At 40.7% G+C, this 13,810-nt stretch overlaps 1 protein-coding gene across 6 annotated transcripts in view; it reads left to right on the plus strand.

The window, feature by feature from the left end:
• Nucleotides 1-13,810, plus strand: part of sugct (succinyl-CoA:glutarate-CoA transferase) — a 528,034-nt gene that overhangs the window by 127,392 nt on the left and 386,832 nt on the right. For all 6 annotated transcript variants that reach the window (XM_073032218.1, XM_073032487.1, XM_073032549.1 and 3 more), the window contains one exon: nucleotides 12,601-12,692. In XM_073032218.1, coding sequence (XP_072888319.1) covers nucleotides 12,601-12,692 — 92 coding nt within the window. The remainder of the gene's footprint in view (nucleotides 1-12,600; nucleotides 12,693-13,810) is intronic.

The raw sequence follows: 13,810 nt of genomic DNA on the forward strand, positions 1-13,810 counted from the left end.
CTGCTTTCTGAGGAAGCTGAAGGGAACTGGACTGTGCACATCTATACTCATGTCTTTCTACAGATGTGCTGTAGGGAACATCCTAACATGATGCATCACTGGATGGTATTGAAACTGCACTGCGGCAGACAGGAAGGCCCGACAATGGTTAGTCAAAGTGACCCAGCACATCACTGGCATCAGCTCCTCCACCATCAGATATATAAACAGAAAGCAGCCAAAAAAAGGCCAGCAGTATCATGAAGGATCCCACCCTCCCTGCTGATGGATTGTTTATACCAATCCCATCAGGGAGGAGGCTACGTAGCATCCACGCCAGGATTACCAGGCTCAAAAACATTCCTCAAGCAGTAAGGCTGATCACCACCTCCACCCATGAACCCACCCTTCTACAACCCCCACCACCACTACTTTATCATTTCCCATTAGAGTCACTTAATGTTCCAGTCCTCTGGGGCCATGCCAGAATCAAATAATTCTTGAAAGATCATCAATGCTGCCCTCAACCGCATCTCTTCATTTCATGCACGTCTATTCTTACCCCATCGTCCCTCCACGCTACCAGGGATAGGCTTCCTCATGTCCTCACCTACGACTCCACCAACCTGTCCTGCACATAATTCTTCGAAACTTCAACCACCTCCAATGAGATCCCACCACCAGGCACATCTTTCCCTGCCCCCCCGACTTTCTGCTTTCCACAGGGTTCGCTGCCTATGTGACTCACTTGTTCATTCGTCTCTCCCCACTGATCTCCCTCCTGGCGCTTATCCTTGCAAGCGGAACGAGTGCTACTTGCCTCTACACCTCCTCCCTCACTACCATTCAGGGCCCCAAATAGTCCTTTCAGGTGAGGTTAGACTTCACCTGTGAGTTTGTTGGGATCACATGCTGTGTCCAGTGCTCCCAATATGGCCTCCTGTATATCCGTGAGACCCAACATAGATTGGAGGATTGCTTCACCGAACACCAGCGGGATCTCTCAGTGTCCACCTATTTTAATTCCACTTCCCATTCCCATTCTGATATGTCCATCTGTGGCCTCCTCACTGACATGATGAGGCCACACTTAGGTTGGAAGAACAACACCTTATATTCTGTTTGCCTCCAACCTGATGGTATGATCATTGATTTCTCGATCTTCCAGTAATGCATCCCCCCTTCACCATTCCCCATCCCCTTTTCCCTCTCTCACCTTATCTCCTTGCCTACCCATCACCTCCCCCCTTTTCTTTCTTCCATGGCCTTCTGTCTCTTTCACCAATCAACTTCCCAGCTCTTTACTTCATCCCTCCCCCTTGAGTTTTCACCTATCACCTTGTGTTTCCCTCTCTCCTCCCCCCACCTTTTAAATTTACTCCTCATCTTTTTCTCTCCAGTCCTGCCGAAGGGTTTCGGCTGAAACGTCGACTGTACTCTTTTCCATAGATGCTGCCTGCCTGCTGAGTTCCTCCAGTGTTTTGTGTGTGTTAACATGCCTAGTGTCACTTTATGGACATATAATCATTTTATGTATATAAATTATTTTACATACTTGTATTTACTGTGATTTTTATTATTCTGTTCTTAATCTTACTGTTTTTTCCCCCACCGCATTGGATACAGAGTAACAATTATTTCATTCTCCATTACACATTTGTACTGGAAATGACATTAAACAATCTTGAATCTTGAAAAAATAGCAATATGGGAGAACAAATTTTGGTCAGTCACTCTGATGGCTACCAGAGGTGAATTAGCTAGGATGCTCCTTTCTTGTTGCAACACTCCATGTAAGTGTGCTCAACAGTGGGGAGGGCTCTGCCTGTAATGGACATGGCTGTATCCACCATTTTGTGTAAACTTTGCTCCTTGGTCTGCTGGAAGTATTTAAAGCTATGGGGTGAATAGAGAAAGTAGATAGAGGGAGATTGCTCTCTTGGGGATGGGCTGAAGAATTAGCCGCATAAAATGATGATGATTGGCCAAATAAACAGAAGTGGCCTGACGAAATGCAAAGCAGAAAACTTTGAATATGCTCAGTGGGCAGACAGCATCTGTGTATAGACAAAGTTAACATTTCACGTTGCTGAAATTTTGTCTGAACTGACAAAAGAAGTTAGTTTTAAGTTGCAGGACTGGTGTGGAATGATTAGGGAGGGAATGATATATTATTGAGGGTAGAGAAAGAGAGGGAGAGACAGAGAAAGAAGGAGTAGAGACTGAGACAAAGATAGTGGGAAAGACAGAGAGAGAGGGTGAGGAGGGAGAGGCACAAAGAGGGGAGGTAAATAAAGTGAGTGGGTATTAGAGAAAGAGAGGGGGAGAGAGACACAGAGAAGGGGGGAGAGAGAGAGAGATCAGAGATATATATAAAACAGTGTAGCAGTTAGCATGGCGTTATTACAGCACCAGCGACTGGGGCTCAGTTCCTGCCACTGTCTGTATGGAATTTGGACTTTCTCCCTATAACTGCATGGGCTTCTTGAAAGTGCTCCAGTTTCCTTCTACATTCCAAAGACATAAGGGTTAGTAGATTAATTGGTCACATGGGTGTAATTGGGTGGTGCAGGCTCGTTATGCTGGAAGGGCCTGTAACTGTGCTGTTTCTTTAAATAAATAAAAATAAATAAAGATTAGAATTTTGCATTATAGATCAACATGGTAGAAAATGCCAAGGGACAGAAGGAATGAGGAAAGAAGGATGGAGAGAATATGGATAACCTGCAGCAGGACTATTTCTGATACAAATTGATTTTAAATTCTTTCACTACATAGGACACAGAACGTAGAAATCTACAGCACATTACAGGCTCTTCGGCCCGCAATGTTGTGCCGACCATGTAACTTACTCTAGAAACTGCCTAGAATTTGCCACCGCATAGCCCTCTATTTTTCTAAGCTCCATGTACCTATCTAAGAGTCTCTTAAAAGACCCTATTGTACCTGCCTTTACCACCTTCACTGGCAGTTCATTCCATGCACCCACCACTTTCTGAGTGAAAAACTTATTCTTGACATTCCCCCTTGTACCTACTTCCAAGCACCTTAAAACTATGCCCCCTATTGCTGGCCATTTCAGCCCTGGGAAAAAGCCTTTGGCTATTCACATGATCATGCCTCTCATCATCTTATACACCTCTATCATCCTCTCATCCACCGTTGCTCCAAGGAGAAAAGGCCAAGTTCACTCAACCTATTCTCAAAAGACATGCTCTCCAATCCAGGCAACATCTTTGTAAATCTCCTCTGTGCTCTCTCTCTAGTATCCACATCCTTCCTGTAGTGAGGTGACCAGAACTGAGCACAGTACTCCAAGTGGGGTCTGATATAGCTGTAACATTACCTCACAGCTCTTGAACTCAATTCCGCGATTGATGTGGGCCAACACACTATGTGCCTTCTTAACAACACTGTCAACCTGCGCAGCAGCTTCGAGTGTCCTATTGTCATTGTCCCCAAGATCTCACTGATCCTCCACACTGCCAAGAATCTTACCATTAATATAATATTCTGTCTTCACATTCGACCTCCTGAAATGAATCACTTCACACAGATGGGTTGAACTTCCATCTGGTACTTCTCAGCCCAGTTTGGTATCCTGTGGATGTTGCGCTGCAACCTCTGACAGCTCTCCCGATTATCTACAACACACCTAACCTTTGTGTCATCAGCAAACTTACTAACCCACCCTTCTACTTCATCCAGGTCATTTATAAAAATCACAGAAAGGGGGGGTCCAGAATAGATTCCTGCGGAACACCTTTGGTCACCGTCCTCCATGCAGAATACAAACCATCTACAACCACCCTTTGCCTTCTGTGGGCAAGCCGATTCTGGATCCACAAAGCAAGGTCTCCTTGGATGCTATGCCTCATGACTTTCTTAAAGACCCTCGCATGGGGAACCTTATCAAATGTCTTACTGAAATCCATATACACTACATCCATTGCTCTGCCTTCATCAACATGTTTTGTTACATCCTCAGTGCATTTTCTAATAGTTATCTTTCAATGAGATACACTTTAATACTGGTCATTCTGATCTTCACTCCATGTTTTGTATCTAGTTCTGAAGAATCAGTGGTAGTAATAGTGCGATCACTTTGGTCAAGAATGTTGTTCTCCAGGAGCCGCATATTCTGGTGCAATGTTGGTCTCAGTCCAACCCCCTTCTCCACTTGCTGATCACCATGGGACTTAATCTGGGACGTTAGAGTGGATTCCCTAAATGGAGAACACCTGTGCATGACACTTTAACATGCGGAAGCTGTCACCACACAGTCCTTGACAGACTGGAGTCAGGGTCTAGTGGCATGAAATACAAAATGTCTAGGGACCCCTCACTGCTGCAGCCTTCCTCCACCTTGGCTGCCAATGTGATATGTCATCATCTTCTGACAGTTCCACCGTTGAGGCCTTGGTTGGATTGCTGTTTGGAACCTCATCCTTCACCTGACTGCCATGCATGACCTTACCAAGAGTTAAGGAGTAGATGGCTGAACTCGAGATGGCATCACTCTCAGAATCTCAGGAGCTTACAAGCCTCTCCACCACCACAAGATAGTAATCCTCGGAAAAATGAAGAACTAATTGATGCATTATATGGAGGAATTGAAATCAATACTTTGTCCAGAGTTACTCTGACCTACATTCAGTGGCCACTGTATTAGATACACCTGTACACCTGCTCATTAATGCAAATATCTAATCAGCCGACTCAATGAATAAAAGCATACAGACATGGTCATGAGATTCAGTTGTTGTTCAGACCAAACATCAGAATTGGGAAGAAATGGTTTTGACAATGGAATGATTGTTGGTGCTAGATGGGGTGGTTTGAGTCTCTCAGAAACTGCTGATCTGGGATTTTCGTGTACAACAGTTTCTAGAATTTATAGAGAATGGTGCAAAAAATGAAAAAAAAAATTCACGAGTGCAGTTCTGTTGGCGAAAATGGCTTATGAATGAGAGGTCAGTGGAGAATGGCCAGGCTGGTTAAGCTGACCAGGAAGGAAACAGTAACTCAAATAACAACGTGATGCAACAGTGATGAGCAGAAGAACATCTCTGAAGACACAACGTGTTGAACCTTGAAGTGGATGGGCTACAGCAGCAGAAGATCATGAACATACACTCAGTGCCCACTTTATTAAGTTGCCATTGAATGTATAAGCTGATCTCCTGGAAACTAAGCACTTGACATGTGATGTGTTAAGAAATAAGCCTCGTACCATGTCATTTCTGATTTAAAAGAATAACCCTTTGACAAAATATATTTTGCGTGAAATGGTGTGTGTGTAAAATTTAACTGTTTATAAAATATACAAAAGTGAAAGTGAGGTGTGAGTCACTTTCAAGCAACGCACACAAAATACTGAAGGAACTCAGCAGGTCAGGCAGTATCTGTGGAAAAGAGTCAACAGTCGACATTTCGGGCCTAGAGCCTTAAGGACGACTGAGTTCCTCCAGCATTTTGTGTGTTGCTTGATTTCCTGCAGATTTTCTTGTGTTAGTAAGTAATGTTCATTTACTTCTTTGCTTGTAGACAGTAGTAAATAATCTTCTTCTCCTTTTCTGTGTTTCCCAGGCATACAGCCTTGTAATGTAAGACATTCTATTTCTCCCTTTCTGATGACATGACCCAGGAATTTAAGTTTCCTCTCATTTAATGTTCTCATTAAAGATCTTTTGTATGGGCACCTTTGAGTACTGTCTCATTAGTTACCCTATCTCTATATGATATTTTCTGCATTCTTCTAAGAAACCACATTTCTGTTGCTTCTGTTTCTTTGGAGTTCTGGTGTTACAGTCCATGTTTCGGAAGCATACAGCAAGATTGACTAGATGTAGCATTTTAGTAGCCTAAGCCTTGTTGTCATAGAAATGTGTCTGTTGGTAAAAATGGGTTTCATTTTTTGGAAGTTGGTTTTGGCAATAGCAATTCTTCTTTTTATTTCTACATTACTTCTAGCAGTAAATAATAAAGTTAATATTGATGACCAAAGTCATTTCTGTTGGATAGCACAGATTACAGTTGTATGTTCAGAATCAGAATTGGAATCACTGACATCTGTCATGAAATCTCTTGTTTTGCGGCAGCAGTACAGTGCAATACATAATAAAAATACTATAAATTAAATAAGAAAAACAGTATATATATATATATATATATATATATATATATATTATATATATATATATATATTATATATATATATATATACATATATACACACACACAATAACTAGAGCAGAAAGAGAGCACAAATAGTGAGGTAGTGTTCATGGGTTCACTGTCTGTTCAGAAATCTGATGGTGGAGGGGAAGAATCTGTTCCTAAAATGTTGAGTGTGTGTCTTCTTCAGGCTCCTGTAACTCTTCTCTGATGGTAGTACTGAGAAGAGGGCATGTCCTTGATAATGGATGCCACCTTTCTGAGGCACCACATTTTCAAGATGTCTTCATGCTGGAGAGGCTAGTGCTCATGATGGAGCTGGCTGATTTTGCAAATTCCTTCATCCAGCGCAGTGGTGCCTCCATACAGACAGTGATGCAGCCAGTCAGAATGCTCTGCATGGCACATCTGTAGAAATTTGCTAGAGTCTTCTGTGACATACAAAATCTCCTCAAACTCCTAACGAAATATGTACCTGTCGTGCTTTCTTCGTAATTGCATCAATATGTAGACTATGCACATCTATACTCACATCATTCTACAGATGCACAGTAGAGAACATCCAAACAAGCTGCATCATTATATGGTGTGCAGACTGCACTGTGTCCGATTGGAAGGCTCTACAAAGGATATTCTAAACTGTCCAACACATCACTGACAAGAGCCTATGCACCACCAAGGACGTATATACAGGAAGCTGCCAGAAAAGAGTGAATAACATCATGAAGGATCCCACCCATCCTGATCATGCACTGTTAGTCTCACTCCCATCGGGGAGGAGGCTATATCACATCCTTGACAGGATCACCAGACTCAAAAAACAATTTCCTCAAGCAGTCAGGCTGATCAACACCTCACCCGCTAATCCACCACTACTACTTTATCATTTCCTGTCAGCCTCCTTATCTACAGTGCCTAGTGTCACTTTATGGACAGACAATCAATCTATGTAAATAAGCTACCTTTTGTATTTATTTTGTGTTTTTTTAACTATTGTGATTTTTTTTGTGCTGCATTGGATTCAGAGTAACAAATATTTCCTTCTCCTTTACACTCATGCCCTGGAAATGACATCAAATAATTTTGAATGGTGAATCTTGAAGCCTGAGCCTTGTTAGCAATACAGGTTATTATTTTTTACTGAGCAACCATTTGTCAACAAAATTAATTAATTCAAATTATAAACTCCTCCAACTTATAGTTTTGGAATAGACCTGTTGTTTAGTTTCCACACCTTGCCTCATTGGAGCGGGTGGGTGTACTAGTCGGCAAGTGGCAATCTAGAATCAAAAAGCATCCAGTCAGGGAACTAATTTTCCCATGTGCAAAATCAGTTCAAAATCAGCATAGATATAATATACAGCACAATGAAAGGAGAATAAATATACAGGAGAAGGAAAACTCTGATTTTAAACCTCTGCTGCCTTGCGGCCACACCCACCTATTGGAAAGGCTTCGGGAGTAAATCCCAAGGAAGAAATCTGGGGCCAGGGTCCCTAAGGCAGTTTGATGTTGTTTACAACCTCTGCGACAACACTGCTGCCAAGCTGTATCAGTGCTTGCCCTTCCCTTGGACTACGTCAGTGACGTGGAGAGGGGGAACCCATTGCACGGGCAACAGCCTGTTCTTCAAATCTTCCCGCCCAGGCTTGCACCCTGGAGAGGACACAGTCCACTAGAGGCACAAACAGATGTTCCCCCGGATCGATGACTGCCTACTACTATAATAGACATCACAATAAAAGGAGCATTGAATGAAGTATTTTGTAAAACTTTTTAGCTACAGTTACTAGAAAGTTTGGAGTTTTTTTTAATGCTTCAGGACATTCTGAAGTCATAGAGTGGTCACTTTATTTGGTGCACTTGTCCACTTGCTCATTAATAAAAATATCAGCTAATCAGGTGGCAGCAACTCAATGCACAAAAGCATGCAGACATGGTCAAGAGGTTCAGTTGTTGATCAGACCAAATATCAGAAAGGGGAAGAAATGTGTTCAAAGTGACTTTGACCTGGAATGACTGTTGGTGCCAGATGGGGTGGTTTGAGTTCTCAGAAATTGCTGATCTCCTGGGATTTTCATGCACAAGTCTCTAGAGTTTACAGAGAATGGTGGGAGAAAGATAAACTGTCATTTAACTGCGTAACCAATTATGTATATAAATGAAATGCAGAACAATATAGAGCATTATCAACACTACCATATATATAGATACAAACTGTGTATTAGTTCCTGATAGTTATTAATGGAGGAATTCATCCAGTGTATGCAGCTGTGTTCTTTTGATTGACTGTATATGACCACTGCTTTCATACAATGCTTTTGACAATTGCATTCTCTTAATCTTAATTTTCATTGTAAACTTCAAGACGATTGTTGATGCCTTCAAATCCTTTGTAGCTTCTAACTTGTTGAAATAGCAAAATCATTTCATTTTCATTCCCTGCCATTTCTGGCATCTCCAAGCCTGAATGCTTGAAATCGCAGTGAAGAAAGGAGTTCTATATTGTCCTACTGCTTATTTCTCTCTGACTATCAGTGACAGAAATCACTGCTGTTTGAACACAAACACAGGCAACTGACTCTATTTAAAAACCTTGCTCTAAGCCCGGTGTAGTTTCTAATGGGCACACAAGTGCATGCCAGTGACGCTAGTTAGCAACTGTTTAGCAACATCCTCCTGTCCTAAATAAAAGAAGGGAAGCCTGGCTATTTTCTCAATTTATTTTTGTTCTTTAATAGTTGTCCTAAATTAGTGGCTATGCTGATTAACTGTTGGCCCAATTAACTAGAATCTGGTGTACTGGGTGGAGAAAAATTACAAAATTGGTTGAGTTTAATTTTCATTCCTTTCATTAACCAGTATCTCACATCTTGGTTTATGTGGTCTCCAGGTGCAGGTTATTGACTAAAATATGTGTAGGTGGATCCCATTGAACCTCAAAACTTTTGTCTTGAGTTTTAATGACATTTATATCAAAGTTATGTTTATGTGCATTAGTTCTAATGTTGCAATGCTGGAAGTAATGATTCCACGCTTGTGTTGAGTGGAAGGTTTTATGTGTCCTGCTCTGGTCTGATGCCACAGACATCATTAGGACCTATGCCTTGCTTGATTCCTTTACCTTTAAAATAAAAAAAAGGTCCCACTCCTTCCAATTTTGCTGTTTCAGGGAATGAGGATGTGGGAAGATCATACTAGAGGCAGACTGAGGTAAAATTCCCCTGAGAGCAAATTGTACTTAGGAATTAGTACAAATGTTCATTCATCATTCATCCAGGCTTAGCTGTCTTCTCACTGTCTAACTGGCTGCATCACCATCTGGTATGGGGGGGTCCACTGCAAAAGATCAAAGTAAGCCGCAGAGAGTTGTAAAATTAGTCAGCTCCATCTTGGGCACCAGCCTCCATAACATCTAGGACATCTTCAAGGAACGGTGCCTCAAGAAGGTGGGGTCTATCATTAAGGATCCCCACCACAGAGGACATGCCATCAGGGAGGAGGTACAGAAGCCCGAAGGCACACACTCAGCGATTCAGGAACAGCTTATTCCCCTCTATTTATGTACAATATGTGTGCGTGTGTGTGTATATGTATATATATATAATGTATACACACACACACGAGTAATTTATTTATTTTTCTACATTATCATATATTGCATTCTACTGCTGCCACTAAGTGAAAAAAGTTCACGACATATGCTGATGATATTAAACCTGATTTTGATTCTACAGATTCACTTTCAAGGACTCTACGACTCATGTTCTCACTATTTCAAAGTTGAAAGTAAACATTATCAAAGTGCCTATATGTCACAACCATTTTCTTGTGGGCATTCACAGCAAGTACGAAGAAGCAGAATCAATGAAGAATGTTGCAAAACGCAACAAACTGCAAATGTATGAAGGTATCCCCTCTGGTTCTAGGGCCTGATGGTAGAGGGGTAGTAACTGTTCCTGAACCCTGTGGTGTGGGTCCTGAGATTCTTGTACCTCCTTCCTGATGGCATCAGTGCAAAGAGAGCATGGCCTGGATGGTGGGGGTCCTTGATAATTATGTTTTCCTGCGATAGAGCTTCTTATAGACGAACTGAATGGTGGGGAGGGCTTTACCTGGGATGGACTGGGCTGCATCCACTACTTTTTGTAGGGTTTTTCTATTCAAGGGCATTGGTGTTTCCATACCAAGCTGTCATGCGACCAGTCAGTATACTCTCCATTGTACATCTATCAAAGTTTGTCAAAGTTTTAGGTGATATGCTGTATCTTTGCAAACTTCTAAGAAAATAGCGGCACTGCCATGCATACTTTGAAATGGCACTTACATGCTGGACCCAGGATGTAATATATCTTCCTTTGCATATTAGTTATTTTACAGTCTTTGTGAGTAGTTTTTCATTGATTCTACCATGTTTTCTTTGTTCTACTGTGAATGCTTGCAAGAAAATGAATCTCAAGGCAGTATATAGTGACATATACATACCTTGAGCTTTGACATGTCCATGTATACGTTAGCAATAATAGGCGTTGTTTATTATTTCTGAACATTGTTTATTATTTCTTGCTGTTGCCGAAACTTGAAAATGAAGTGCTGTATTGTTATCCGCCCATCTTGAAAGCTCTAATTTGAAAGGAGACCAAATCTGCTTCTTCAGGTATTCTCCCAACATGTTATTCCCTTCAGGAAATTCAGCCAAGTTAGATGAGTCATAGTTACTCCATTGCCTTTGAAGGAACCCCAGGGAAAGCCAGGCCCATATAAAGGCATTTAAAAACCTAATATAATGTGTGTCTTTGATATTGTTCAATCTTTGACCTGGAAAATAAAAACAAAGATATTAAAAAACACTTTAATGTCCTAATGTGAGGCAAGAAAGTTAAGTGGAAACAATAGGAGATATGGTCGGCAAGGTAGAGTAGTGCATAGCATTAACACTTTACAAGACCAGGTGTAAGATCGGGGTTGAAATTCTGGTGCTGCCTGTAAAAAGTTTGTACATTCTCCCTGTGACAGCATGGGGGTTCTTCTGGGTGGTTCAGTGTCCTCCCAAATTCCAGCGATGTACGGGTTAGGGTTAGTAAGTTTGGGCATGCTATGTTGGCAAAGCTTGTGGTCTGCTCAGCACATCTTCTGACTTGATGTGAAGCAAACCAACATATTTCCCTGTACTTTTCAATTTACTTGTCATAAATAAAGCTAATTTTTAAAGTTTAAAAAAAAATTTCATGGTTTTTGTGAACTTCTTTGTCTTAAGTATTTGCTATTTTGAAGTTAGCAAAGAATGTCCAATCAGATATCAAAGATTTTTTCCTCATATTCACTAATTGAATTAAATTCTCTTATTCTCTTCATATGTCCTTTTTTTAACCATCTTTCACACCGCAACGTTTAAATACCAACTTCTCTTCTCATGCCATCTGGTCTTCTTGGAACTGGAGAGAGCTGAGTGCTATATATATTGTGATAAAGATAGGTGAAGAAAAATATGTCTATTTTTTAATTCCAAGTTATTTTCAAATCATTATATAAAGGTTCTTTAAATTAAGCAAAGCACAATTTATAACTCAGTGGCCATTTTATTAGGCACACCTGTATACCTGCTCATTAATGCAATTATCTAATCAGCCAATCATGTGTAGCAACTCAATGCATTAAGGCATGCAGACTTGTCAAAAGATTCAGTTGTTGTTCAACCCAAATGGCAGAATGGGAAGAAATGTGATCGACACACAAAAATTGCTGGAGGAACTCAGCAGGCCAGGCAGCATCTGTGGAAGGGTTCTTGTTTGAGAAATGTGATCTTATCTAAGTGACTTTGACCGAGGAATGATTGTTGGTGCCAGAGGAGGTTGTTCGAGTAACTCAGAAATTGCGGATCTGCTGGGATTTTCATGAACAACAGTCTCTTGAGATTGTAAGAAAATAAAAAAAAACATCCAGTGAGCAGCAGTTCTATGGGTGAAAATGCCTTGTGAATGAGAGGGGTCAGACAGGTTCAAGCTGCCAGGAAGGCGATGGTAGCTCATATAACCACGCATCACAGCAATGATGTGTGGAAAGGCATCCCTGAACGCACAGCACATTGAACCTTGAAGTGGACAGGCTATAGCAGCAGAAGAGCATGAACATGCTCTCATTGGCCACTTTATTAGGTACAGGGGGCACTTAATAAACTGGCCACTGAGTGTTTATGTACCTAATAAAGTGGCTACTGCATTTTTATGTACCGAATTAAGTGGCCATTGAGTGTTCAAAGGTTCTTGATTGTAAATTAAATAGTGCAGTTTATATTCTTTAGCACTGTAGAAAGCTGCAGCAGTTACTCAGGTCACTAAATGATGTAAACATCAGTTGACATGAAAAATGAGAAATTTTGTTTAGCTGGATTTATTCTTTTTAATGCATTAATCTTTACATGTTATATTCTTGTGTTTGATGTAGGTTATGGACAAACTGGCCCGATGTCCCAGCGTGCCGGTTATGATTCAGTAGCGTGTGCTGTGTCTGGCCTTATGCACATTACTGGTCCAGAGGTACATTTTATCTTTTAATTTCAGTTGCTATAAAACTTCATATTATTCTTTTTGGTAGGCCAAAGCAAAAAGTGTAGTAGGGACACTTTTATTGGGACAGTTGTTACTGAGATCAGCAGTAATACAATGTGCTGTCTGGTTCTGGATATATTTGCTTTTGCAAAGATCACGGATCTATGATTCAATTGTTGGTGTGACATGCAACAAAAAACAGAAGCATTCAACAACCATACAGAAATAAGAATTATATAAAAAAAGTTAGGAGGAATATTCCCTCTAATTTTGTTTACAGCTGCAAGGACCAACCATTGCTCTGAGAAGGAAGGTTTTAGACTGCCTAAAAACAGCGCAGCGTTTTGAATGTTATTTTTTATATGCATACTCTGAAATATTGACTAGACAACGCCTGTGTTTAGTGGGCCAGCGGTTCATTATCTATGAGCTTCCAACTCCATTCTGTGTTTATTGTTGCAATTTATAACAGTTTTGTAACTTAAAACTGACAATATAAATACGTTGAAGCTCTAAAATGTTTCCAAGTTAATGTTATGCTGCGTTTATTATTTAGATTTGTGGATTATATGCATTAACACATAATTATAGGGTATTTCACAATTATATTAACATAGATTTCAAAATTATATTAGCATAATTTCAAAATGATTTTAACATTACATAAAAGAAAATTCCAGCTGTGCTATGTGCCATGGGAGCATTTTAGTTATCACACATCCCCACACTGTGCATTTTAGAGGAACCAATAACTAGAAGTACAGATATGGAATAAAATGTGCAGAAATACATAAAGATAGCATGGTAGCATAGTGGTTAGCGCAACACTTTACTGTACCAGTGACCCGGGTTCAATTCCCGCCACTGCTTGTCAGGAGTTTATACGTCCTCACTGTGACTGTGTGAGTGTCCTCTGAGTGCTCCAGTTTCCTCCCAAAGTCCAAAGACACACCAGTTGGTAGGTTAATTGGTCATTGTAAATTGTCCCATGATTAGGCTAGTGCTAAATTGGGGGTTGCAGTGTGGTGTGGCTTGGAATGCCAGAAGGGTCTTAATACATGCTGTATCTCAATAAATAAAAAATATAGAACCATAGAACATTACAG

This window comes from Hemitrygon akajei, chromosome 1, assembly GCF_048418815.1.
Source record: "Hemitrygon akajei chromosome 1, sHemAka1.3, whole genome shotgun sequence".
Lineage (NCBI taxonomy): Eukaryota > Metazoa > Chordata > Chondrichthyes > Myliobatiformes > Dasyatidae > Hemitrygon > Hemitrygon akajei.